The sequence below is a fragment of the Ornithorhynchus anatinus genome, chromosome 4 (genome assembly GCF_004115215.2).
Source record: "Ornithorhynchus anatinus isolate Pmale09 chromosome 4, mOrnAna1.pri.v4, whole genome shotgun sequence".
NCBI classification, from domain to species: Eukaryota; Metazoa; Chordata; class Mammalia; order Monotremata; family Ornithorhynchidae; genus Ornithorhynchus; species Ornithorhynchus anatinus.
The window spans coordinates 1,910,325-1,937,319 of NC_041731.1; the positions used below are offsets into that span (position 1 = coordinate 1,910,325).

The following is a 26,995-nucleotide window of genomic DNA, read 5'->3' on the forward strand; positions in this document are numbered from 1 at the left end:
GCCTCAGTTCCCTCATCTGTAAAATGGGGATGAAGACTGTGAGCCCCACGTGGGACAACCTGATTCCCCTGTCTACCCCAGCGCTTAGAACAGTGCTCGGCACATAGTAAGCGCTTAACAAATACCAACATTATTATTATTATCATTATTATTATTATGATTTATTCCCTTTTATCTGCTATTTTTATCTATTTTCTCACTCTTACCTAGGGTATAATTACTTATTTATGTCTACTGACTCAACCATTCATTATGGTATGTATTTACTCCAGTGCTCTGCACCCATTAAGCTCTCAATAAATGCTCCTCTCCTTATCCTATCTGCCACTCTGTTCCCTTCACCCCACTGCCAGATCACGGGCCTGCGAAACATTCACTGTAATGGCCACTCAGTCATCCACTACACTGTTAGCCAGGTCTGCCCAGGAGGATGACAATTTTAGGCGTGGGAGAGTGTCTGCTTCAGTCAATTAGTCAGGAGTGAAGCGATGGGAGGGGATGAGCAGAGGGCCTGGACGGATACCAGCCAGCAGGAAGGTGAGGAAACGACAGCAAAAGCCAATAGTTCTCTGGCCCCTTGCTGACAAAGAGCTCTAAGCCATTTTCCACTCATCATCCCTGAGGATCAAAGCAGGTGGGCTGTACCTCGTCAATTACAGATGGATAAAGAAAACTGAAGCTCAGAGCGGTGAGCTGACCTGGCCAAAGTTGCACTGTGAGTTGGGGACAGAGATGATAACAGAACCCAGGTCTCTGAGGTATCTAAACAAGCAGTGTTGTCTAGTGGATAGAGCACAGGCCTGAAAGACAGGAGGACCTGGTTTCTAATCCTGGCTCCGCCACTCATCTGTGCTGTGACCTTGGGCAAGGTACTCTTAACTTCTCTGTGCCTCAGTTGATCTGTAAAGTGAAATGGGCACTAAGACTGAGCCCCATGTGGGACATGTTGTGTCCAACCTGATTAGCTTGCATCTACCCAATGCTCAGTACAGTGCACTACAGTGCTTATTAACGCTTAACAAATACCATAAAAAAAGTTCTCCCCTCGATACAGCTCAGACCTCTACCTCCTGTCCATACAGTGGGGAAAGGCTGCAGAGAGGTTTAAATATATCACACACACACACACACACACACTCTCTCTCTCTCTCTTTCCTGCCCCAGATCAATCAATCAATCAATTATTGAGAGCTTACTATGTGCAGAGCACTATACTAAGCACTTGGGAGGGCACAGTGCAACAGAATTAGCAGACATGTTCCCTGCCCATAACAAGCTTACAGTCTAGGTGGGCTGGGGAACAGACATTAATATGAATAAATAATTTGTAACATACAATTTAAAGATATGCACGTAAGTCCTGCGGGGTTGGGAATGAAGAGAATACCAAGTGTCCAAAAGGTCATAGATTGAGGTGCATAGATGACGCAGAAAGAAGAGCAAGCTGGGGAAAAGAGGGCTTAATGGGGGAAGCTCTCTTGAAGGAGATGGGACCCCCACAACATACCCTGCCCCACCGAGACTCCCCCAGGGCACCCTGGGCTCTGTGTGTTGGGGGTGGGAGGGTGGGAGAGGGGGGCGGTGGAGAGATCGGGGTAGCCCCACCACTCTACAACACACGGACATTTGGCAATCACCAGGAGCAGGTAAGCGGACAAAGGGCAGTGATAGATTCAGACGCACAAATTCACACAGGTACATACTCACACCCAGCCTCATGAAGATGGGCACCCACAGTCATACAACCATTACACACATAACGCACATATACCCCCATACAGTCCAAGGATAGATACAAAAACACACAGAAGCACCCATCCAAAATCACACACTTGCAACTAGAACTCTTCCATCCACACAAGCCCTCCAGTCACACACATACAAACCTCAATACCCCTGCATCAATACCCACACACTCCCCACTCAGCCCCAAACCAGACAAAGCAGTAAAGTGGCCTGCAGTCGGTGGTAAGTTTTCAGTTGGAGAGTGCACAGCTGTGAGAGACAAGTCTCCAAGACTTCAGCGCCTTTAAAAATCATCTGACCAAACATTAACTTCCAAACTGTTCTCGGACTGTATATTTATAGAGCACATCTCCCCGGAGGAGAGGTCGGAGATCTGGGATGGGTAAACTCTGTACACATACTAATAAAACCCTGCTCATTCTAACTCCATCCTAGGGAAAGAGAGAAGCAGGGAGAAAGAGGAGAGGAAGGGAAGGAAGGAAAGAGGGAAGGGCTGGCGATTCAAACCTTCAGTTTCAGAGGAGAAACCGAGACAGAGCGGGGAAATGATTTCCCAGAATCCTCAGGGAAAAGGGAATTTGACAGTTCATCCCATCCAACCCCTTGCCTCTAAGAAGATCCAATGAGGGGGTTCTCTGAAGGAAACCCATCCCCCAAACCACTAACATGCCTCTAGACCTGGCACTTGATCCAGATTCTCTCACCGACAGCAGTGGACTGGAACCACTCCCTTTCTCCCTGGCTCTGCTGTGTGTCCAGACAGGTAAGAAGGGGAAAAGTTTGAGGTACAAGAACAGTACTTGAAATGGGGTGCCCGAGGACCCCGGGCTGGAGAGCCATTTGAAAGGCTGCAGAGGATAATGACGATAGTAATAGGAATGATAATAATAAAATCATTATCATCAGGGCGTTTATTAAAGACTTGCTATATGCTAAGTGCTGGAGTAGAAACGAGGTAAGGAGATGGGACATAGTCTTGTCCCACACTGGGTTCACATTCTTATCTCCATTTTACAGATGAGGAAACTGAGGCCCAGAGAGGTTATAATAATAAGAATAATAGTCGCATTAGTTACCACTTACTATGTGCCCAGCACTGTACTAAGCCCTGAGTCCCTGTCCCACATGGAGCTCAAGGACTAAGGGGGAGAGAGGGTGGGTACTGACTCCCCATTTCTCAGATGAGGAAACTGAAGGACAGAGAAGTTAAAGCGACTTGCCTTTTGGACACCTGGTATTCATCTCACCCTCAGCCCCGCAACACTTATGTACATATCTGCAATTTATTTATATTAACGTCTCCTCCTCTAGACTGTGAGCTTGTCGTGGGCAGGGAACGTATCTTCCAACTCTGTTCTTTTGTGTTCTCCCAAGCACTTAGTACGGTGCTCTGCCCAGTGTAAGTGTTCAACAAATACCGTTGATTGACAGAACAGATAACTCTCGGTCCTGGAGCAGCTAGCTGGATGAGATAGTTTTAATTCATCACAGTTTTTATTTTTATGGTATTTGTTAAGTGCTTATTATGTGCCAGGTGCTGTTCTAGGGCTTGGGCAGCGTTCTGAGCGCTGAGTCCCTCCGAGTTGTGCCTCACTCTGAGAGAAGGTGCCTTTCCCTCGCCCATCCCTCCCAGAGATCAGAAAAACCGTGGCTCCAAGCGCTAGAACTTTGCTGTTTACCCAACCTACTCTCTATCCACGTTTGGCTCACCCTTGTTAGGGTGGTGGGGGCCTGCTCCCGAGCTGGGGGTGGGAAAACTGGGTCTCAGCTGACATCCAGTGGCTGCTATCATTGGCCGAGGCCCTGCACACTCTCTGCCAGTTCTTGTTTCCGTTCCCCCCTTCCATGGAAGTGTCGGGGGGGGGGAGGGCCGACTCTCCCACGGCCCCCCCACAGGCCAGATTCTCTCTCAGCAGGCGTGACCCGAGGCCAGCCCGAGTCCAGCCTGCTTCAGAGAGGCTGATTGGCCAGCAGTCTCTTCCACTTTTCTGTGGGGCATTGTGTCTCTGGCACGGAAAGCAGCGGGGTGAGAGCCCTTCTGCACCGCCCCCCCCTCCCCGGGCCCCCATCTCCAGCTTCGCCTTTCCCATGTAACCGTGGCAATGCAACTTTTCCTGCCTTTTGTGGGGCTGGTTTCTATGGCAGCCTGCATTCCTGGAAACATTAGCCACCACCATTGGCTGGGCACGGGGAGAGGAAGAGCTGGCAAGCCAGGGGACTTTGGGGCCAGGATGAGTGGGAATGGATGACAGGAAAATGAGAAGGAAAAGCCGCCTCCCCCAGGAAGCCTTTCCGGATTAAGCCCCGCCTGGCTCCAGGCGTTCTGATTGCTCCGGGACCCTCTCAGTGCCCCGGGAGATCTGGCAGATTAACCGTGGAAATGTTTGTGAAGTCCACGGCCTTGCATCTCCGGGGTTCGATTTCCATCGAAACCCACTTCTCGCTCGACCTTCCCCACCTCTGGCACTGACGCCACCACCCTCCCGGACTCAAAAGTCCACAAACTTGGTGCCATCTTTAATGACTGGTTGTCTTTTCGCTCACTCCATCAATCTATCGTTACATCGTGCTGGTTTTCCCTCCACAACATTTCCCAGATCGGCCCCCACCTTCCAACGAAATCCCTGACCCAGGTTCTCATCGACTCGTAATCGGACAATTAAAGAGACAAACCTCTCACTGGTCTCCCAACACGCAGCTCCTCTCCCCGGCAGACCGCGCTCCATACTGCTGCCCAGAAAGTTACCTCTCCACTCCTCCAAAACCTCCCATGCCCACCCATTTCACTCCTCCTCTTCAAGAAACAGCTCCTTCCCTTTGCTTTCTGCCTTTTACCTCCCCTTTACGGACTGACTGTCTTCACCCAGTACTCCCTAACTAGAACCCTTTGGTCTCCCTGACACAGCATGCATGTCTGACTGTCTCTCTCTCCTTGCCTTCGACCACTGGCTAATGCCAATCTCCCGCCTGGGCCTCCCTCACCCTTCAGACCCATGAGGTCGCAAACCCTACCGAAATCTCGATTCCTCCAAAAAACCTCTTCCGCTGCGTTTCCACCACCCGGAGTCCTGGAGCCACTGATTGCCTTTATGATTAGTCCTCTAGACTGTGAGCTCGTTAGAGAAGCATTGTGGCTCAGTGGAAAGAGCATGGGCTTAGGAGTCAGAGATCATGGGTTCGAATCCCGGCTCTGCCACTTGTCAGCTGTGTGACTGTGGGCAAGTCACTTCACTTCTCTGTGCCTCAGTTCCCTCATCTGTAAAATGGGGATGAAGACGGTGAGCCCCACTTGGGACAACCTGATTACCCTGTATCTCCCCCAGCGCTTAGAACAGTGCTCTGCACATAGTAAACGCTTAATAAATACCAACATTATTATTATTATTATTATGGGCAGGGATTGTCACTTTTTATTGTTGTACTTTCCCAAGTGCTTAACACAGTGCTTTGTACAAAGTAAGTGCTTAATAAACATGACTGAATGAATGATTATTGTTGTCCTGGGGGCGGCTGGGAGGGAAGGGAGCTGTCCCTTCAAGACCAATCCCTCAGCCTCCTTGACTGTCCCAAACCCTGGTCATTACTTTTCAGCCACCGAGCCCGCTCACTAGGTGCCTGTATTCTTGTCCTGAACGCTGGCTGAGGGGGGCTTCGTGGGGCAGGGTCCCCTCTGTGAGAAGGCTCGGGGTCTCCCCCCGACCTCCCTCCCTGCCCAGGTGTCCTTTTGGATGCTCCTTGAGACCCAACACCTTCACTTAGTAGTTGAAGCAATAGCACTGATAGCACCTCTGGATTTTGAACTCGTTGTGGACAGAGAATGTGTCTACCAACACTGTTATACTGTACTCTCCCAAGCGCTTAGTACTGTACTCTGCACATAGTACGTGCTCAATAAATATGAATGGCTGAGTAGAGCACTGTACCAAACCCAGGAACAATGCCTGGCTGAGAATCTTTTGTGGCGCATGATCCCAAGGAGGTCACAATCTAAGAAGTGCACTGGTGCAATGGATCCACAGGGAACCCGTGATTCCCGGGACCAAGCAGCCCCTGATCTCTGACCTCGAGAAGGCAGAGTCTCTGCCACCACCTCAGTTTCCCGGTGGATACCTCTGCCTGAGGCTGAGTCTGAGTTCTGGGTCCTTCAGATCCCCGGAGACCTCCGTGTGACAAAAATGAGCTGAGTTCCATCAGCCATTGCTTCAGACTGTCTTTCTGGCCCAGGACTATGTCGCTCTGCTCTCCGCATCTTTGCCAGGGTAGAATAGAACTGGCTCTGGAACAGACACAGCGACCAGGATGACCAGGGGGTTTGGAGAAGCTTCCAGACAGAAGCCGAGGAAGGGACAGGGCTGCAGGACACCGGCACAGTGCAACTCCACTGGAATTGCCTCCCTGCATAGAGCGGCACGGAGCACTCATCGCCAGCACCCCCATCAATTAATCGATGCCATTTCTTGAGTGCTCACTGTGTGCAGAGCACTGAACTAAGCATTTAGGAGACTACAATGCAACAGAGTTGGTAGACTCATTCCCTGCCCACAGGGAGCATAGAGTCTAGATGGAGGAGGAAACAAACCTGAAAATAAATTACAGATAGGAAAATAAGCCCTGTGGGGCTGAATATCAAGTGCTTAAAGGGCACGGGTCCAAGTGCATTGGCGATGCAGGAAGGAGAAATGAGAAATGGAGTTAAAGGATCCAGACTTCAGGGAGAAGAGGATGAGGAAGAGCTGACAGGGAGGACAGCCCCTGCTCCCCCGGTGACCTCCAACAGACACGCCCAGATCTGTGCCACTCAGGAGACACACATCAACACTCCTCTACTAGCTCCATTTGGCTGGTCTGGAGAGAGAGGAGTACCGGATTCTGGCTGATGTCCAAGAACTGTGTAAAAATAGCCATTTCCACCCGAGGATGGGTGGGGTCCGAAGAAGAGGGGGCAGGAGACGAGAAAGAGAGAGATAGAGAGATGCATGGAGGGGGATGGGAGGGAGAAGGAAGGAGAGAGATGAGGGGAGGGGGTGGGGGAAGAGAGAGTGCTCAGTGGAGACAGTAGATTTCTTTGTGGCAGGAAAAGAAACCTAGACAGTCTGCCCCCCCCCCCCGGCCCCCTCTCCTGCCGGCCCACCGCCTAATCCTCAGAGCCTGTGACCCCCCTCCAACTCCAGCATCAGAATGGGGGTGGGGGGGGGTGGCATCTGTAAGCCCTGAATGGAATTGGTTAGTCATCAGGGGTCCTGAGCCTCCACTGGGGGCTCTGAGCCTCTGCTCAGGGGCCTCATCCTCCTCCGAGACCCACCAGCTGGGTCGCACTGCAGGCTTGGCTGGCTTTCCCTGCCCCTGACCCACCCCCCTCTCTCCCGCTGCTGGAAATGTTGTTCCTTTTTATTTTGTCCTTAGGAGAGATTGCTGTCAGTCCCCTGGGCCCAGAGCCATCATTATTAACTGTATTTGTTAAACACTTATTTTGCACTGAGCACTGTGGTCAGCACAGGGGTAATAATAATAATTATTGTATTCGTTAAGCCCTCACTATGTACGAGGCACTGTTCTAAGTGCTGGCATGGATACAAACAAATTGGGTTGGACAGAGTCCCTGTCCCACGTTGGGCTCACAGTCTCAATCCCCATTTTACAGATGAGGTAACTGAGGCAGAGAGAAGTGAACTGAATTGCCCCAGGTCACTCAGCAGACAAGTGGCAGAGCCAGGATTAGAAACCATGACCTCTTTACTCCGAGGCCCGTGCTCTATCCACCATGCCGTGCTGCTTCTCTGTATCATATACAATTGGATCCAACATAATCCCCACTCTCAGGCTAACAGTCTAAGGGGGAGGGAGGGTAGATGTTATGAGGAAACTGAGGCCCAGAGAGGGTAAGAGACTTCCTCAAGTCACACAGGGGAGACAAGGGGGAGATGGGATTAGAACCTGACTTCCAGAACCCAGCCATTTCCACTAGGCAACAGTCTCCCTTTTTTCACTTCAAGACTGCAATCACATCTCCCTTCTGTCTTCTCCTGTGCCTGGGATCCCCACATTCCTATTCGGGATTCGTTCACAGTGAAGGGCTTTGGACAGGCGGGGGAGGGAAAGAGAGGAGGAGGAGGGATAATATTATTAATAATGATGACTGTATTTGCTACGCACTTACTATGTGCCAAGCAGTGTTTTAATCGCTGAGGTAGATACAAGGTAATTGGGTTGTACCACATGGGGCTCACAGTCTTAATCCATATTTTACAACTGAGGCAAGGAAAAGCAAAATGGCTTGCCCATGGTCACGCAGCAGACAGGTGGTGGAGCCGGGATTAGACCCACATCCTCTGACTCCCAAGCCCATGCTCTTTCCACTAAGTCACGCTGCTTCTCTATAATTATGGTATTTGTTAAGCCCTTACTGTGTGCCAGGCACCGTACTAAGCACTGGGGTGGATACAAGCAAAGTGGGTTGGACATAGTCCCTCTCCCACAAAGGGCTCACGGTCTTAATCCCCATTTTACAGGCGAGGGAACTGAGGCACAGAGAAGTGAAGTGACTTGCCGAAGGCCACCCAGCAGAGGAGCGGCAGAGCCGGAATTAGAACCCATGGCCTTCTGACCTCCAGGCCAGTGCTCTAGCCATTATGCCGAACCGCTTTCCTCTACGAAAAGAAGAGAGAAGCAGAGATGTTCAAGGGGCAAGGTGGCTGCCCTGAGCCTCAGCAGTCGGTTCCAGTGCCACAGTGCTGTGCCCACCCTTCAGTGCTTGGGTTCACCGGGGGTCCACTGTGCACCCCGAGCCGTCACTCCCCACCTCTCCAAACCCTTCAGGGCTCCAGCAGTGCTGGTTTTCTTCAGCAGATGTCACTGTGCCCCTTAGGCTGGGAAGAAAGTAAGAATGAAGGGGGAGGGCAGAAAAGACAGGGAGCGGTACAAGGAATAAATGAGAGGGGAGGAAGGATGAGGAGAATGACAAAAAGGAGGAAGGAGAAAGGGAAGAGGAGGAGGATGACGACGGCGAAGAGGAGGGGGGAGAGGGAAGGGAAGAGAAAAAATGTGAATCCCCTTCAGACCCAGAGCTGTTGAGTGGAAGCCAAGATAACCCCATTCACCAGCTCTTGATTCCAAGCCGCTGAGACTGTCACAAAGGAGAGGGAGGGGGAGAGAAGGATGAGGAGAGAGCGTTAGAGGGAGTGGGGAGAGAGAGGGAGTGAGAAGGAGGAGGGGGAGAGAGGGGAAGTGAATGCTCTTCAGTCTAACCAGGGCAGGGGCTGCTGGACCTGCTCAGAATTCCTCCGGCAAACACTCTGGTCAGACGTCCATTCTCGTCCACACCTCATCCCAGCCCTAGCAGGCCCGTCCTGGGCCCTTACAACTCATCAATCACTCTCACTGGGTAGATCCAAATCAAAGTGAGGTCAGCAATGGCCTCTCTCTCTCGCTGCCACACCTTACCCTCCCTCCTCAGTGCTTAGATCTCTATTTGCCCTCCTCTCTAGCCCTTCTCTCTTCTGTTCTCCTGCCCCCGTTCTCCACCTCTTTCCCTGTCCTTCTTTTCCTCACCCTTTGCTCCCCGTCTCCTTTCTTCACCTCTCAATGCCTCCACTGTCCCCTTTCCCATCCTGGCCCTCTTCCCTATTCTTCTGCAAGCTTCTTTCTTTCTCTCTCCCCTTCCCCTCCCTCCTTTTTCCTCTCTTCTGTCCACATTTACCTCCCCACCTCCCTAATTCCCTTCCCCATCACATCCTTACGCCTCTCATCCCCGCCCCACTAGGGACTCTCTTCTTTCTCCACGTTCTCCTCGTGTCTCAATTTATCTGCCGTTTCTGACTTTATCTCTGACTCTGTCTCTGCTTCTGGAGTAGAGCCTCTGTCTCTTTCTCTGGGGGCCTCTCTCAGGCTCTTCCTCTCTCTCTCAGGTAATGATGTTTACTGAGCACCCCCTGAGTGCTATGCACTGTACGGAGCGCCCAGGAAGCACACCTGTTTGCCACCCACAGGGAATTTGGTTGCAGAAGGGAAGGAGTGGGAATGGAGCTGCAGACACTCCACCTCCAGGTACCTTGTCAGGTAGCTGATGGACATGGTGACAATACCCCCAGACTTTAAGGTTAATGGAACGGTGGTACACCAAATCCTCCTCCACTCTGGATACACTGAAACCAACTTGCTTGCTCCAATGAGATGGGGGGAGGGGGCAGAGGGGCAGGGCAGAGGCTGAGACAGAGAGAAACAGGAGGGTCCCCACCAGAGCTCAAAGTCCAGAACCTTGCCCTCTTCCTCAGCACCCCTCCCCTGGGCCCCTAACCCAGTAGGGGGTCAGAGAAAGCTTGAAACCTGGGGTGAAGCATGGTGAGAAGCAGTGTGGCCCCAGGGGAGAGAACATGGGCTGGGAGTCAGGGGACCTGGGTTCTAATTCTCACTTCTCTCCTGAGTGACCTTGGGCAATGACTTCAGTTCTCTGTGCCTCAGTCGCCTCATCTGTAAGACAATCCCTCCCCGTTAGATTGTGAGCCCCCATGTGGAACAGGAATGACGTCTCCCCCTCCAGCTTATAAGTACATTGTGAACAGGGAATGTGTCTGCTTATTGTTATACTGTACTCTTCCACGCGCTTAGGACAGTGCTTTGCGTACAGTAAGTGCTCAATAAATACGACTGAACGAATGATTATCCTGAATAATAATAATGGTATTTGTTAAGCACTTACTATGTGTCAAGCACTGTTCTAAGTGCTGGGGTAGATATAAGTTAATTGCATTGGACAGAGCCCCTGTGCCACATGTGATTCACAGTATAAATAGGAGGGAAGACAGGTATTGAATCCCCATTTTTACAGATGAGGAAATCTATTCCAGTACTTAGGACAGTGCTCAGCACATAGCCAGAACTTAAACACCACTATTTATTATTGTTGTTATAAATTTTTTCCCCATTCTAGTCTGTAAGCCTGGTATGGGCAAAGATTGCCTCTCTTTCTGAATTGTACTTTCCAAGCACTTAGTACAGTGTTCTGCACACAGTAAGAGCTTAATAAACATGATTGAATGAATGAATTATTATTATTATAATTATTATTACCGCCTTAGCCCAACCCCAGTCCACCCTGGCCCGGGCTGTGTTCTGGTAAATGAAAACCCCCACATTATAATGGGTCAGACCACGTTCCCCTTCTCCCTCAACTCTCGCCCCCGCCACCTAACACCCCTTACAGGCTCTCTGGAAGGCCACTGTTCCAGGAATTTCCACACCTGCCCTCCCTCCCTCCACCATCACCTCCCTGCCAGATGGGAGGGTATTTTCTGCCAGCACAACTTCCTGTGGGAACCATTTCCACAGGTTGACCCTCCTCCCCGACAAATGTTGTCCACAGTCTGGGCTAGGAAAATTCCCTCTGGTTTGCAATCGTCCCCTAAGAGGGTTAGGAGGCTCGCCCCCAGCACTCCTCCTGATCAGACTGCGTTTGCCCCATCCGCCCCTTCATGACCTGGGACACCGGGATCTCCTCTCAGCCTGCGGTTTTCCGGACTGAAGAGTTCTAGCTTCTTTAGTCTCATCCTAAGGAAGCCCCCTGACCTCAGGGGCCCTCCCTTAAGCTCCCCCGCCCCTGAGCTGCCCTCCTCACCACCACCCCCAGCCCCATCCTGTGTCCCTTGGGGACTAGGCCCAAGGTAGAGAGTCCCCAGCATCTTAGGAAACCTGGGTGTCACAGAATGGGCCCAGAGAGCTCAAACACATCATAGTGGCCTGAGAAAGGCCAAGGTCCGCTGCTCAGTCCCGAGACCTTGCGGACACGGCCCATCAGGGACCGGGCCTGGCGCAGGGTCATGGACCTCGAACCCACCCTTGGGGAACACTGGGCACCACCCCTTCCCTCTCAGAGACACAGCCGGGAAAGAGGTAGGAGTCGGACACATTCCCATTTCTCTCCGCTACCAGCGGCTCGAGGTCAACATGCTGTCCACAGCCAGATCTCAACCTCACTGGCTGAGAGCCCGGTTTGGCCACTGGTCCCGCGAGCCCCCACGGAGGGGCCCCTCGGCAGCCGGGGCAGGAGCAGCGGGAGCGGCGGGAAGGCAGAGGGCCAGAGGCAGGGGGATGGCGAGATACCGAGAAGGTGAAGACCCCCCCGACCCCCCGGTCGAACTTACACGTCAGCCTCGTCCCAGAGGATGCAGGTCTGGTTTGTCGTGCCCTGGAGGATGGAGCCAGAAAGGGAGGGGAAATTAGTGACCTTCGTGTGACCTTGGGTAGTCACCTAATTTGGGGGGGCCATTAGGATTCCAGATCGTGGGAACCTGGGGAGCCCGGAGAATGAAAATCTACACAGGGTCCAAAGCTCAAGGACGTCACCGTCCTCCCGGCCCAGCCTCTCATCAGACCACCAGACCGGTACTGAAACAGTTCTCTCCCTTCCCGTGCCGTCTTCCCAGGGAAGGGCCTCCTGAGGAGAGGAATGGCTATCCGGCGAGACAGGGAGCTGGAGGGAAGGAGAAGAGAAGCGGCTGGGGGCCCAGATAATCCGGAGCCTGGAGGATCGGCCTCCGCCCGCGGAGAACTGGCTGTTTTCAAGAAGTTGCCGCTTCAGGGCCCCAGGTTGCCCCCTAGTGGTTCAACGGAAGGAATGCCGCTTCCCTACGGACCATCTCCGGACCGGGAAGAATCCGCCTCCACCATCCATCCTCAAGACATTCCTCAGAAGAGATGGGGGAAGACCAGGCAGGGATAATCCATTCCAGGTGGGAAAAGGGAACCCGGAGGGGTCGACTTTCCCAAAGGCCCCCGGCATAGCTAATTGGATGAGAGGCAGCACGGCCAAGTGGGAAGAGCACAGGCCTGGCTAATCAGACGACCTGGCTTTTAATCCTAGCCCGGCCAGTTGCTTGCTGTGTGACCTTGGGCAAGTCACTTAACTTCTCTGTGCCTCAGTTTCCTCAGGTGTAAAATGGGGATTAAAAACATGTTCTTCCTCCTACTTAGACTGTGATCCCTGCGTGGAACAGGGATTGTGTCTGACCTAATAAACTTGTTCCTACACTGGTGCTTAGAACACTGTATGACACATAATGAGGGATCAGTAGATACCATAAAAAATAACACAAGGCCACCTGCCTTTCCTGACAAAGAGTGACTTGGCTTAGGAGAAGGGCGGGAAGTATTCTACGGGCTCCGGGTTGACCCGTTTCTGACCAAGAGCCAAAAGGTGGCAAGCTCCTTGAGGGCAGAAAGACCCCACGATACTCTCTAAAGCTCCCAGAACCCAGAGCTGCCCATATTAGATGTTCAATAAATACTATTCAATTTACCAATCAGCATTTACCGAGCACCTACCGTAAAGCAAAGCACTGTACTAAGCATTTGGGACTGTAAGCTCTAGTTGATAAGCTCATTATGGGTGGGGAACTCGTCCAATAATTCTATTGTACTGTATTCTTCCGAGTGCTTAGTGCAATGTTTTGCACAGGGTAAGCACTCAATAAATACCACTGATTGAATGACTGGGAGAATACAGTGAGAGCAAAAGGCCCGGTCCTCGAATCTAGGCCTGATTTTGATTGGCCCTCAAAGCTCGATCCAGCCCTGCTTGCCCTAGCTTAGCTGACCCCAGTCAGCTCAGCGGGGGTGCCTGGGGCAGACCAAACCTTGTGACCCTGCGGGCAACATCAACGTGGGCTGCCAGGCAGTGGCGAGGTTGGGGCAGATGGGAGACTTCAGGGCCGTGGGTGGGGAGGCTGAGGGCCCAGGGAAAAGGAGCTCTGGGATGGGGAGGGGGTGATGGGACGGTGTTGGGCAAATGACTCACATTGTACAGGTGAGAAAACTCGATCTCCAGCGGAACAAGGAGTGAGCGAGGGGGAGGCTTCACTATCACCGAGATGACCTTGGAGTTGAGCACGGTGGTGTTCCTGTAGAGAGGACAGCGACTCAATCAATCCATCAATCATACAGTGATAATCAATGAATGTCTCCTGAATGCTAGGCACTGTATTAAATGCCCAGGACAGTTCAAATGAAGCAAGACTCACGTTCCCCACCTTTTGGGAGCTTGCACTCTCAAGGAAAGACAACATAAAAAAAGGATTTATGGCTAATGAGAGCCAGAGGAAGTACGAGGATAGAACAGGAGTCAGAAGAGATAGATAGCTGGACAAATCACTGACTGTCCAGAGAGATACTGCATAAGTAAATAATAATATACCTATGTACGTGAATACTAAAGATTGGAATAAACCACCTTGGAAGGCTTTCTGGAGGAGGTGGGATTCTAGGGGGGACTCAGAAGATGGAGAGAGCAACTTGGCAGGGACTCCCAAAGTGTCAGCTGAAGGTAAGTCATCGCGAGGTATTCTTCAACCAAGAAGGGCCAGTTTGAGAAGCCTAAATTTCCACCTCCAGACTGGAGACAGGGGGAATAGGAGCCCTGTCTCTAAGCCAAATCCCAGGGTGTGACATGTGGGGAGCTTTGAGAGTCTGTTCTCTCACCTCCAGCAGACTGGAAGCTCTCTAAGGACAGGGATGGGTCTGTTCTTTTAGAGGGATCCCAGAGGGTTCAGGGTTACTGTGACCTGGGGACATTCAGGACAGACGTGCAAATGGACGGATGGGCAAACCACTAAGGTGATCAGACGGTGTCTGAACCAGTCAGTGCCCGGCTGGCCAGAAGCTGGGGAAAGGCTGGGCCCGAGGTGACGTTCCCTCTGACCTTCTGGGTCCCACCAGAGGGATGCTGACCGGCAGGAGACAGGAGGGGAGGGGTAGGGCAGCGGCAAGAGGCCTCACCTCTGCAGGGCGAGGATGCTGCCCAGGTTGCGGTACAGCACGGTGCCGATCACAAACACGGACGAGTCGTCAGCCTCTGGAAAACACCGAACCAGCGGGCGGGGTCAGTGATCTGGGAGAGAGCCGACGGGGCACGCCCAATGGCCCAGTGTCAGTCACTCGTATTTATCGACTGCTTACTGTGTGCAGAGTACTGTACTAAGGACTGGGAGAGTGTAATATGACAGTAGAGCAGACACATTCACTGCCCACAGCTGTGGCTCAGAGCACTTCGGTGACTTCTCCAAAGCCACATAGTAGTAGCAGCAGCATGAGAAGCAGTGTGGCTTAGTGGAAAGAGCTTGGGTTTGGGAGTCAGAGGTCATGGGTTCTAATCCCGGCTTCACCACTTGTCAGCTGTGTGGCTTTAGGCAGGTCACTTAACTTCTCTGTACCTCAGTTCCCTCATCTGTAAAATGGGGATTAAGAATGTGAGCCCCACATGGGACAACCTCATTACTTTGTATCCACCCCAGCACTTAGAATAGTGCTTGGCACAAAGTAAGCGCTTAACAAATACCATCATCATTATCATTATTATTCATATTGGAAAGAGACCCCACCATCAGAGAAGTTCAACTCTGAGCGCATGTGTGACTCAAAAGGTTAACGCAGGGTCCACAGTCCTGGCCGCACAGCAGGCACTCCATACTACCGTTAATGTTGATATTTATTAAGCGCTTACTATGTGCCGAGCACTGTTCTAAGCGCTGGGGTAGACACAGGGGAATCAGGTTGTCCCACGTGGGGCTCACAGTCTTAATCCCCATTTTACAGATGAGGGAACTGAGGCACCGAGAAGTTAAGTGACTCGCCCACAGTCACACAGCCGACAAGTGGCAGAGCTGGGATTCGAACTCATGAGCCCTGACTCCAAAGCCCGTGCTCTTTCCACTGAGCCACGCTGCTTCTCCATTACTACCATTACTCCATTACTACCGTTACTCCACCACCGCCGATTCCGACCCCCAGAGGGGTGGCACGTCTGGCTGGCATCCCCAGTCGATTCACGGGGACGCTCCCTCACCTGCCACACTGGTGGAGAAGACGCTCTTGGAGACGGTGACCTTGTCCTCGGAGCCTCTGGCCCAATCTGCTGGCCCCTGCCGCCCCTTCATGGGGAAGCTGATGTCCGGGGCCCCGCTGGCTGGCATCTTGTGGATACTAAGAACTTGGTGGGGAGAGGAGGGAGAGGGCACGTCTCTCTAGGCCAGGAGAAGGGCTGCTCGTATTTCTAAAGCGGATGGGCTTAGGGTGCCCCCTCTGAGCCAACCCCTGCCCCAATACCCTCCCCCCAAGCCCCACCATGGGAAACAGGACCGTCCGACTCCATCCGACCAAAGCCCTAGTCGCATTTCCCCAGTTCCCCTTGCCCAGGACAACCCTCCTCACCGCCTAACCGCCCTTCCCACCCTGCAGCTGGATCAGGGCGCAAACAGATCACTGGGGAGACTCACCCAGATTGTCGGTCACTTGATAGGCGTCCCGGAAACCCTTCATGCGGAAGCCGATGACGTCGACGAAATCCTCCACGAGGCGGAAGAGTTCCTTGGCATTTGGACCCACCTGTGATAAGCAAGCGGGCGCTCAGGGTCCGAGGGGGTGCCAGGGAGAGGGTAGGCTTTCGAAGAGGCCCAAGGAGGTGTCAGGTGAGAGGGTAGGCTTTCGAAGAGGTGGGGATGGCACTGGGCTGGGGCAGACAGCCTCCCCGATTACCACCACCATTGGCCATCTATGACCCCCCGAAGGAGGAGGAGGAGGAGGAGAGAGAGGAGAAGGAAGTTGGGGGCAGGGGTTCCTTGTTCATTTGGTCACTTGCTCGGTCACTCAAGTTTTCAAAAGCCAAGCCAAGTGGAGGCCCACCAAAGATGGAGACCACCCCAGAACCCTCCATCCCTGCATCTGCTCCCAGCCCAGAAACTGGAGTTGAAATGGGATTCCAAGGAAGACCTACTTCCATGGAGAAATGGAGCCTTCCAGGAGCAGCTGCAACCACAGGAAGGGCAGCGAGGGACCCAAATGGAGTGTGCCTCCATTTCCTCAATTGTAAAATGGGAATTAAATTCCTGTCCTCCCTCCTAGACTTTTATCCCCATGCAGGACAGGAACTGTGTCCTACCCAATTAATTTGTATCTACCCAGCGTTTATAGCAGTGTTTGACACAGAGTAAGTGCTGAACAAGTACCATAAATTTAAAAAAGGGGTCAGCAGCTCCAACATTGGATCTCTTGAGGACAGCACTTTAGATATGGACTGTCAGGTGGCGATCTTGGGGCTGGGAATATGCCCCCCGATCTTCTTTCGTCTCCCGTGGGGAGAACTCCCTGACCCCCATCCCCCTGCTCCTCTCCAGGCCAACTGCCCCCATGGTACCAGCTGGGCCTCCTGCCACTTTTCTCTGCTCTCCTCTGACAGCAGGTTGCTGAGGATCTGGACGAAGTTCTGGAAAGGAGACAGGGAGAGAGTGGTCAGGAGCGGGCCCTCCCAGAGCACTCCGGTTCAGTCTGGGGCCGGGCGGGTGAAGAGATCCTGCCTGCCCCGCCCCTCGGACGAGCTCTTCCCACCATTCCCCCGCTCACCTGCACGTCCCCAGGGCCAGGGCTATGGTAGGCTCTCCGGAAGATCTCCGTCAGGTTCCTCAGCACGTCCAGGGTGGACAGCACATCCCCGCTGTAGCTGGCCCCATCCTGCGTGATCTCCACCAGGTTCAGGATCACGTCCGAGACGCCCTGGCCCACCAGTCCCCTCTGGGCCTTGGCCAGGTGCTCCCGCATCTGACGGCCAGAAGGGGAGTGAGCGATGAGGGGGTCTCATACCCAGGGGGACCTGAGGCCCTGGGTAGCTTGAGGCAGGAGTCTGTGAGTTTCTGAACCGAGACCAGCTCTGCAGCCCGACGAAGGGGGGGCGGTTAGGGGCAGCACCCAGAACCCACCCTTCGCCCGGCATCCTTGGGCCTGTTCCCTCGGGGATGGACACTCCCGCCGACTGACCCGCCCGTGGCAGACCCCACTCAGGGGTCCATTCGAGGGGTGGGGGACAGAGCCACCGAGAGGGCAGTGGTGGGCTGGTGTGGCAGGAGAGCCTCTCACCATCATCTGGACATTCCTGTAGTCGATGGATACACACTTGATGTACGTGGGGGATTCCCAGAATGCAATTCCTTCCTCATCCAAGACGCACCTCCTGAGGATGAGGCCTGGGGGATAGAGGGGCGGGAAGAGCTCTGGCTTGGCCGGCCCGGCCCTCCCCCCCACCCAACTCCAGCCAGACGGAAGTCTCTCCCCCAGCCTCCGGGGAAGGGGAAGGTGCCGGCTTCACCATCCATCTGTCCACCCACCACTGTCACCCCGTCTAGTGCCCTGGCGAGGCAGTCCTTCTCTGGGTCCAACCTCAAGCTCTCTTGCTGCAGCCCAAATCCACCGCCTCCTTCTTTGACCTGGGAGATTATACCCTGTAAACTAACTCATCGGAGTCTTGAAAATCAAGTCAACCAATCAGCTAATCCCAACTCATCACATGTTTCTCTATGAGGATAAGTGAGCGCTTTTGTGGTGATAAGGGGATTAAGGAGAGGCCACTTAGAATGGTAATGATGGAAATAATAATATAACAACCCCACCACTTTAGATTTCCATGGCACTTTCATTACCCTAAAGAGATTTTCTCTCGAGGACTTCCTGTGTCCTCATATTGACCTTAAGAGGCAGGAAGGGGCAAGCGGGACTCTTTCCATTTTAACGATGGAGAAACTGGGACCCACTGGGGATAAAAGCATGCCCATGTCACCAGCACAGGCCAGGAGCAGAAATCTCCTTGCAGTTTCAGTGGTGGTGGTCGTGCCTAGAGAAGCAGCATGGCCTAGCAGGTAGAACACGGGCCTGGGAGTCAGAAGAACCTGAGTTCTAATCCCAGCTCTGCCGCATGTGTGCTGTGTGACCTTGGGCAAGTCACTTAACTTCTATTTGCCTCAGTTACCTCATCTGTAAAATGAGGATTAAGACTGTGGGCCCTATGTGAGACAGGGACTGTGTCCAACCTGATTTGCTTGCATACACCCCAGCGCTTAGTACAGTGCCTGGCACATAGTAAGTACTTAACAAAAACCACAATTAGTAATAGTAGCATGACCTAGTGGAAAGAGCACAAGACAGGGAGTCAAGAGAACTGGGTTCATGTCCTGGCTCTGCCACTTGTCTACTTTGTGACTTTGGGCAAATCATTTTACTTCTCTGGGCCTCAGTTTTCTCATTTGTAAAATGGGGATTAAAACCCTGCTCTTCCTCCCCTTAGACTGTGAGCTCCATGTGGGACAGGAACTGTGTCTGATCGTAAGCTCATAGGACTGGCTAAATAAGTGCCGGCATCATTATCCACCAGGACCATGTACTACTCTAACCACAGACAACATCACATGGATGAGAATGAGACCCAATCTCTGGCCCCGACAGGGGCTCCCAGTCCAAAAGAAGTGGGCAAGGCTGGCTCCAGACCCGGAAGGAAGTTGGTTTCCGAGGCCAAGACACTTACCCGTGGCATTGCGGGGACACCGGGCGGCTGCTATCTCCCCCGCGGGGGTCTCCTTCCAGACCACAGAGCCAAAAGGGTCTTCGTCACAGATCTCGTGGGGCTCTGCCAAGGGCACAGAAGGGCACCAGAGGCTCTCGGTTATTACCACTGTGACCACTACTTTGACTACTAATAGGAAGAGCACATCGGCTGTGTCGTTTTTGTTTCCCCGAATGCTTGGTCATCTCAGAAATCTCTCCTGCTGCTCACAGCAGTCCCAGAATACTGACCTGGGCACCTCCTTTCATTGCACTGCTTGTACTCCTCCTTGGGGCCCTGGCAGGCCTCACCCCCGAAGAAGGGTCCATAGCAGAGGCGGTCACGCTTCTGGGTCCCCCCTCCACATGTGGTGGTACAGCTGCCCCAGGCACCCCAAGCCTGCCACTTTCCGTTCACTGATTAGGAGACACAGAGACACAAAGAGAGCAGAACGCGGCACAGTGAACTCCCGGCCCTTGGACTGGCTGCTGCTACATGGGCAACGTGGGCAATGGGGCCGGGCGCTGCGTTCGGGATCCTGGTTCAGGTGATAGAGAATCCACTCTGGGCTCGTGGCGACAGCGGGCCCATTTCATATGGGTGGAGTCTGGGATGTGCAAATTTAACGCCCCACCAGTCCCTCTCTCCCGACCTGACTGTGATCCCACTCTAAGCCCCATGCCATCAGACCTCTCTTCCAGCCCCACTCCCAGCCCTACCCCCATCCTGGGAGCCACCTAAGCCCTGCTCTCCTGCCTCTCCGGCAGCAGTGGCTGTGCCCATGGCATTTACCTGGACACTGTTGAAGGAAGCAGTCTCTGGTCTCAGCCCAGGGGCCCTGGCATTCGGCCCCGCCGTAGGAAGGTCCGTTGCACTCCCGTGTGCGCTGTTGGGTGCCGTTGGAGCAGCTGGCGGAGCATGAGCCCCAGCCCGACCACTCGTTCCAGTTTCCGTCCACTGCCCGGCCCGGGGGGGGGAGCAGACGGACACAGAGAGCGTGAACACGCCGCCCAAACCCGGACCTCCCCCCCGACCCCCAGGCTCCTCCACGCCAACCCCCGCCCCTGCCTGGGCAGGCCTGCTCCGGACCTTCCCCCCGATATTCGGTAGGTTGGTCAGTCCATCAGTCCGGCAACAATCTGCTGGACAGGCCCATCCTGAAATAGTCCAAGGCTGGTCACTTGAAGAGAGAGAGGAGGGATGACTAGACATGGTCTCTGCCCTGCCCTTTAGATGATGACCATCTGATGTGAAATACAGAACAGGAACCCTCAGACACACACACACACACACACACACACACACACACAACTGACCCCTGGAGGGCCAGGAAGGAGAAGACAAAGTCCCTGTCCTCGAGGAGTGGTCAGGGAACAGGGTCAGGAAGTATTCGTTTGGGCTGGGGAGGTGGTTCCCAAGGAAGTCAGATGTTTCCTTAGGGAAAAGACCCCTAAGTCATAAGGCTCCCAAATGCAGCCTCTATCTTGGGCTCCCCTCACCAGGGGTCTCCAAAGCATCACCTGCACATGGCAGAGTGTGACTGGAGTCTGTGGGGAGCTGGGGCAAGCAGGGTACCCTTCTCCTGGGTGGAAAGATGATTTTTCCACAGACCGTGTGAGGCTGGGCTGACCCATCATCAGCTAGGTCCAGCAGACAGCTCTGCCCCTGGGGCAGATGGGGCTGAAGGCAGACAGGTGAATTGCATGAGCCAATGGGAAGTAAATGCCGACTGGCAAAGACTGAAAACTGCCCTAGACCAGTAGTCAGAAGACCTTCTGGGAAGGATAGAGACTCACACCAACCAGCTCTTGGGGCACAGGGAAGGGAGAAAGAGGAGAAGAATGCCGGGGGCAGGGGGAGAGAGAAAGACACACACACACACACACACACACACACACACAGGAGTGACAGAAATTGAGAGGAAGAGAGAGAGAAAGAGGCAAAGGAAAGACAGAGGAAAGAAACAATGTTCAAGGAGTCCAGAGTGTGGGGAAGGAGGCGAGGTCAGGAGGGAGAAAGCATTTATACAAGAGCAATTTGCTGTACAAAGCCAAGTACTTCCTCAAAGTGCAGGATACTATTAAAGTGATTTCTGGGTCAAGAAGAGCGGTCTGCCTCCCTCTTTCATGGTTTCTTCTCAGCCCAGAAACTGGCCCAGGGGTTTGGGGAGTGGGGTTAAGAGGGAAAGGGGGAGAAGAGAAAGACTCCAGGTAGATAAAATGACCATACACATTTAGAAAAGCCATGGATTTCTACCCCCCACTTTCCTCTCCCAAGCCCAATCCCCAATGTCAGAGACAGTCAGATACAAACACACACAGAGAGACTCTCTCTCTCTCTTTCTCTCTCTCCCTCCCTTCTTCCCTCCCTCCTTCCCTCTCCATCTTCCTTTACCTCTCCCTACATCCCAGTGCAGTCTGTTTCTATATCTGGCCTGCTTGTACCTTCAAACACTCAGTTCTTTGGAGACTATGTCTTCTATGTCCTCTCCTACCTCCATTCCTTCCTTCTCCCAGAGTATAATGAGAGAGAGAGAAAAAGAGAGTAGGTGGGTGGGTGGGTGTGGGTATGTGCATCTACACATCTGCACACGTGTGAAGGTGATGGAGTGGTCCCACCCCCTATCACACTGTCAGTTCCTCCACAGTTCTTCCACAGCACAGGCTGAATGGCTTCACCTTCCTCTACCTCTCCCTCAAAATGTAAAACAAGTCTGAGGGGAATCTGAGTCTATAAAGAACATGAGAAAAACATTTCTGAGGGCTGAGGGGGTTTCTGAGGAGATTGGATTCAAGCAGAATCAAGTTGGGAGACTTTCTGTAAGAGATGGCAGGGAGGGAGGCAGAGGGGAGTTAGGACCAGCTAGCTCCTCAGGCTGGAAGAATAAGGAGAGGAAGCGTGGACAAGCTCTCCCTTCCTGTCCCGGCCCCCAAGTCTGGCCACCTCCACCCACCACTCCCAGCTCCCTCTTCCTCAGCCTTACCTGGGCAAAGGGCGATGTTACAGAATTTGGTCTGCTTCTCGGGCCCCTCACAGGGGTTACCACCAAACTGAGGAGGCTTGCAGGTGCGGGTCCGGTCCCGGAACCCCCTCCCGCAGGTGGAGGAACAGAGGCTCCAGGGGGACCACTCATCCCAGGCCCCGTGCACTGCCAGGATGAGAGGGATCGATCAGGAGGGTCAGGAGGCCAGGGGGGAGCCAGTGCAGGGGCCACAGTCCTGAAAGAGGTCACTGGGGGAACCCGGAGCCATTCAGATCTAGGGTGTGCAGTCGGGGCTGGCGACTCTAAGCTAGAGAACGGGGAGGGCAGCTTGTCCCTTTCCCAGGGTTGAGAGAACGGGGAACCCCGGGACCTGGGTCAGGAGTCCCAGAGGGAGAACCTGCTTTGGCGGGGCCCCATCCAGCGAGGATGCCAAGGAAGCTTCTGGGGGTGGGACTCTCTAGAGTGAGATGTGGAGGTGAAGCAGGTGGCATCTCACAGACGCTTCCTGGGTTATGTGGCTGGAGGCAGGTTTCTGGCCACTAGATGTGCCCAAAGGATCACTGGGGCAGGGCCTTGGGGGCTTTGGGGGACCATGCCCACTACCCAGCCATCTCCCTCCCTCCCTCTCAGACACAGTCCCCCTGCCCCAGGAGAAGCGGCAAGCCAGAGCCGTGAGATCAGCCTGGACCAGCCACGGAGTCCAGAGGTGAGGGGCCGTGGCTGCTGCCCCCTCCTCCTCTTCCATGGCGCCTACCCCCACCCACAGTGGGCCCAGCCTTCACGCACCTGGGCAGACGGCAGAGTTGTTGCACTGTCGCTGCTCCCGGAGGGGCCCGCTGCACTGGGTGCTGTAGGACGACGAGACGCAGAAGCGGGTGCGGGTCTGCCAGCCCTCGCCGCAGGTGGCCGAGCAGACGCTCCACGGGGACCATTCCTCTGCTGCGGGGTCACCTGCCGGGGGATGGGGCACCCGGGTCGGGGGGCAAAGCCCCGGGGACAGGTGAGCGTGAGGGAGAGGAAGCCAATGACAAGCGGATGGGGATAGGGTGCCGGGGAGCGGGAGAGAGGGGTTAGCAATCCTCGATCCCCTGGGCTCTCAGCCATTTGAGGATGGGTCCACTCAGAGGTGGGGGGATGGACCAGAGGGCATGTCTCTGTTGCCAGCCTGGAGGGATCACACAGTGGTCACTCAATTCTCTCAGAGAGCAGGGTGGGGCTCAGTCCTTCTAGGAGTCAGTCTATGCGGGACCGATCCGCAGGGCTCTAGAGAAGACCAAACCCCAGGGCTGGCCCAGACCCAACCGGGTGGACACATGGAAGCCACCGTTGGGATCTCCCCACCCCCACCCACCCTAGAACAGACAGAAATAGAGGAAACAAGGGGGTATTGGAACTCCATTTTACCAATGAGCAAACGGAGGCACACAAAAGTGATGCAATTTACCCAAGGTCACCCAGCAGTCAAATGAAAGACTAGGGATCCTCTGCCAGGCCTGTGCTCTTTCCACTAGGCCACACTGCTTCTCCTTCCTTCCTCTCATTCCCTGCACCTCCTTTTCCAGGCATCACCCCACCTGTCATTTTCTCCCCAGACCAGGTCGCCCCCCCGCACCTCTTCCAGGGCCGGGTGAGGCCCAGATTGCTCACCTGTCTGAGGGGATGGGTATCCGAACTGCTGCAGGTCCTCAGGCTCGCCCCTCCGGCGATTATCTGTGGACCTCAGGGACTGACTTCTGGAATTATAGCGTCCACTGGCTATGGTGAGGCAATGGGGCGGGGGGAAAGGGCGGGGTGAGGGGGACCCGTGTCAGTCAGGCCTCAACTGCGCTGCCTGAGAGAACCAGTGCTTGCCCTGGTCAGGCAGGGACCCCCCGCCTCCGCCCAACACTGCCCTTTCAGCCTCCCGGACTCTGAAGCCCTACGCCCTCCATTCCGATGCTGCTGGCGGTTTATGCCCTGCCAAGCCCACCGCTGGTCTGCTTAGTTGCTTATTCAGTCAGAAAGCCCATGACACCCCCAAATGTACAGTATCCTCCCTGCCCTCCCCGAGTGTCCCCACTTCCCTCCGGAACCCCCAGATCTCGACCCCCCTCCCCACCCTGCCACCCCAATATAGTGACTTCCCATTGTTTGGGCTCCCCCAATTCTGAATACCTGGGTCCGGCCTCGGCCTGGGGACCTCGCTCCTTGTCCCCCTCCCAGGTCTCACCCCACTCCTTGGAAGGGCCCCCCCCCGGCCTGACCCTTCCGCCCCGTGGCAGGAGGGGTGAGGCCTCAGAGAAGAGGGGCTCCGGGTCACCTCCAACCACGGGAGCGGTAGGGCTCGGGGGCCGGGCACCATCCCAGACCCATGGCCGCCCGACTTACTGTTGCAGGCCCTGCTGTTGCAGAGCCGGCCCTCCTCCAGCACGCCCGCACAGGCCTGGCCCCGGTGCGGGAGGGGCCGGCAGGTCCGAGCCCGTGTCTGCAGGCCCCCGCCACAGTCTCGGGTGCACTCGCCCCACAGGGACCAGGCGTTCCAGCCCCCTGAGGAACAACCAGAGAGAAGCGAGTCAGAGTCCATGGCTGGGGAGGGCGTGGAGGGCAAGGGACGAGGCCAGGAGGGGAAAGGGCCCACATGAAAGAGTTGGGGATGGGAGGCGGAGTCGACGCCATTTCCTTTTGGGCTTGCCGGCTGATTTCTTCATCCTGCTGCCTGGCTTCTTCCAGGCAGGAGCTCATCTCCCCTAACCCCTGGGACACCACTCTGATCATGAGACTGTGGGTCCAGGGGAACCAACTCTCAGCCGACAGGGACCACCAGACTGGGCGCAAACAACCCAGCCTAGAGGCAGGCCGCTTGACGGGGCCAGAAGATTACCCCACTCCCATCCTCCCCGGCCCTTCCCTGGGACTCTGAACCTGCCTCGGACCGGGCACCTGACACGGACCCCCCCGAGGGATGGAGGTGACCCAACCAGGAGCAGCTGGTTAGCCCCAGGGCCTCGATGCAAAAGGCCATGGCAACAACCAAGGAAACTCTTCAGGAGACTAGGGGTGGGGTCCTGGGGAGAATGGCTGAGAGAAACTCTGGGCCTTTCTGCTGGGGTATCTTAAGAGTGAGACCCTGTCTGGGTGGGTTGTTGGTGAACGGTCCACCTCCCTTGAGGCAGGGGGGATGGAAGAGATGACCTCGGGAGAGATGTGTTTAAGAGATGGTGGTGCCTACACTTGGGCATGGACCTCAGTGGTTTAAAATCATCCCACAGACGCCACTCAGAGGGCCAGCTGGGCCACTCCCCCCTCCTCTGGACTTTCAGCTCCACAGGCTTCCGCCCCCTCCGGCCGGCTACCCGAGGGAGGGAGAGGCACAGGCGGTCTGCTACCTCCATCTGGCAGAGAGGAAGGGCATCATCTGCCTAACCGCCTACTCGGTGACCAGGACATTCTGCCAGGATGACCACCGATGTCCTTCTGGCGCCATCTGAGGTGGGGGCCTGGCCAGCTGTGACATTACTCCCCGCCTGTGTGCACGTATATGTGGGGCTGTGCTTGCTGTGCATGTGTTCATGGAGGCGGGGGGGGGGGGGTGGATGAAATGACCTCTCAAGGTCCCTTAATTCTAAGGTGGTAAAGAGGAAGGAGAGGGAGAGGAGGAGAAGAAGAAGTAAAAAGAAGTGAAGAAGGAGAAGGAGGGTGAGGAGAAGAGGATACTCGCCAGTTGGAATCACAGAAGAGCATGGCCTAGTGGAAAGAGCATGGGGCTGGGAGTCAGAGGATCTGGGTTCTAATTCCGGCTGTGTGACTTCGGACGAGTCACTTAACTTCTCTGTGCCTCAGTTTCCTCTTCTGTGAAATGAGGATTAAATGCCTGTTCTTCCTCCTACTGTGTCTGACCTAATTAACTTGCTTGTGCCCCAGCACTTAGAACAATGCTTGACATATAATAAGCGCTTAACAAATATCATTAAAAAAATTAAAAAAAGGAGTAAAGGAATAGTCTGTGCCAGCAGAGGGAGCAGGCAATTAAAACGTCTCCTGAAGCAAATGTCTCCGCGTCGGTGGTGTGGCATCTCAATGAGCCGGGTCCATATTCACTGGCCTCTACCAGCGGGTCAGGGGCTTTGGCAGCCAGAGGGAGTGGTCTTCAGTCAGGGGGAGGGAGGAGGAGGGGGCTCTGGGTAGAGGTGCTGCCGGCCCTTCAATCCTGGGTCTCCTCTGAGGCCTGATGATCCCAATCCCCTCTCCTTCAAGGAGCTCGGGCCAGCTGCCGGCTAAAGGAATGTTTGCCCTGGGCCCCAGAGAAGAGATGCAGTGGGAGATAGAGAAAGGAAAGGGAGCGGGGTGAAGCGGGAAAGGGAAGAGGGGGAGAGGGAGTGAGGCGAGGGCCAGAGAGGTTGTACCTCGTCCAAGCCCCATAGGGCTATAAACGGGGCCCCAAACCATATTCTCCTGCACCCCCAGCTTGTCCTCCTTGGGTTGGGGGGGTGGGTGGGGGGGAGGCAGAGCAGGGGAGGGGTACAGAGTGGCATGTCCAGGGGCTGGACCAAAGATGGGCTGCAGCTGACTCCGGGGCATCCAGCAACCTGGATGCCTCACACGGCAGCCGGGCTTGGGTTCCTTGGGCCGCCGGGCCGCCTGACCACAGAGATCTTCCCAGAGTGCACTGAGGCCACCCAACACCTACCTTCATCTCCCAAGTCACTGACCTGAGCCTGGTCCCCACTCGGACCGAGTCCCCGGGGCCCGCCGTCACATCCTGCCCCCCGCCTCCAGGGACGCTGATCTTAGACTCTCCTCACCGGTCCCTGCCTTGAATTCGGAGCCAACCACCTTCCCTTCTACCGGCAGCGGCCCTCACCGTGCAGTCTAACTCAGATCCCTCTGACTGTCACACCAACCCATTTCCCTGGGCCTGCCCACATAGAGTCAGACAA

At 54.6% G+C, this 26,995-nt stretch overlaps 1 protein-coding gene across 13 annotated transcripts in view; it reads right to left on the bottom strand.

The window, feature by feature from the left end:
- ADGRB1 (adhesion G protein-coupled receptor B1) overlaps positions 1-26,995 on the bottom strand; it is a 122,246-nt gene that overhangs the window by 54,815 nt on the left and 40,436 nt on the right. For 9 of the 13 annotated variants that reach the window (XM_029062836.2, XM_029062835.2, XM_029062834.2 and 6 more), the window contains exons 3-17: positions 24,447-24,605; positions 23,727-23,834; positions 22,866-23,030; positions 22,080-22,244; positions 19,889-20,062; positions 19,348-19,512; positions 19,079-19,180; positions 17,641-17,747; positions 17,131-17,325; positions 16,925-16,993; positions 16,008-16,116; positions 15,578-15,721; positions 14,512-14,587; positions 13,535-13,637; positions 11,883-11,926 (exon numbers count right to left, since the gene is read on the bottom strand). In XM_029062836.2, coding sequence (XP_028918669.1) covers positions 11,883-11,926; positions 13,535-13,637; positions 14,512-14,587; positions 15,578-15,721; positions 16,008-16,116; positions 16,925-16,993; positions 17,131-17,325; positions 17,641-17,747; positions 19,079-19,180; positions 19,348-19,512; positions 19,889-20,062; positions 22,080-22,244; positions 22,866-23,030; positions 23,727-23,834; positions 24,447-24,605 — 1,885 coding nt within the window. The remainder of the gene's footprint in view (positions 1-11,882; positions 11,927-13,534; positions 13,638-14,511; positions 14,588-15,577; positions 15,722-16,007; positions 16,117-16,924; positions 16,994-17,130; positions 17,326-17,640; positions 17,748-19,078; positions 19,181-19,347; positions 19,513-19,888; positions 20,063-22,079; positions 22,245-22,865; positions 23,031-23,726; positions 23,835-24,446; positions 24,606-26,995) is intronic. The other 4 variants (XM_029062832.2, XM_039911674.1, XM_029062839.2 and 1 more) reach the window with 2 other exon arrangements.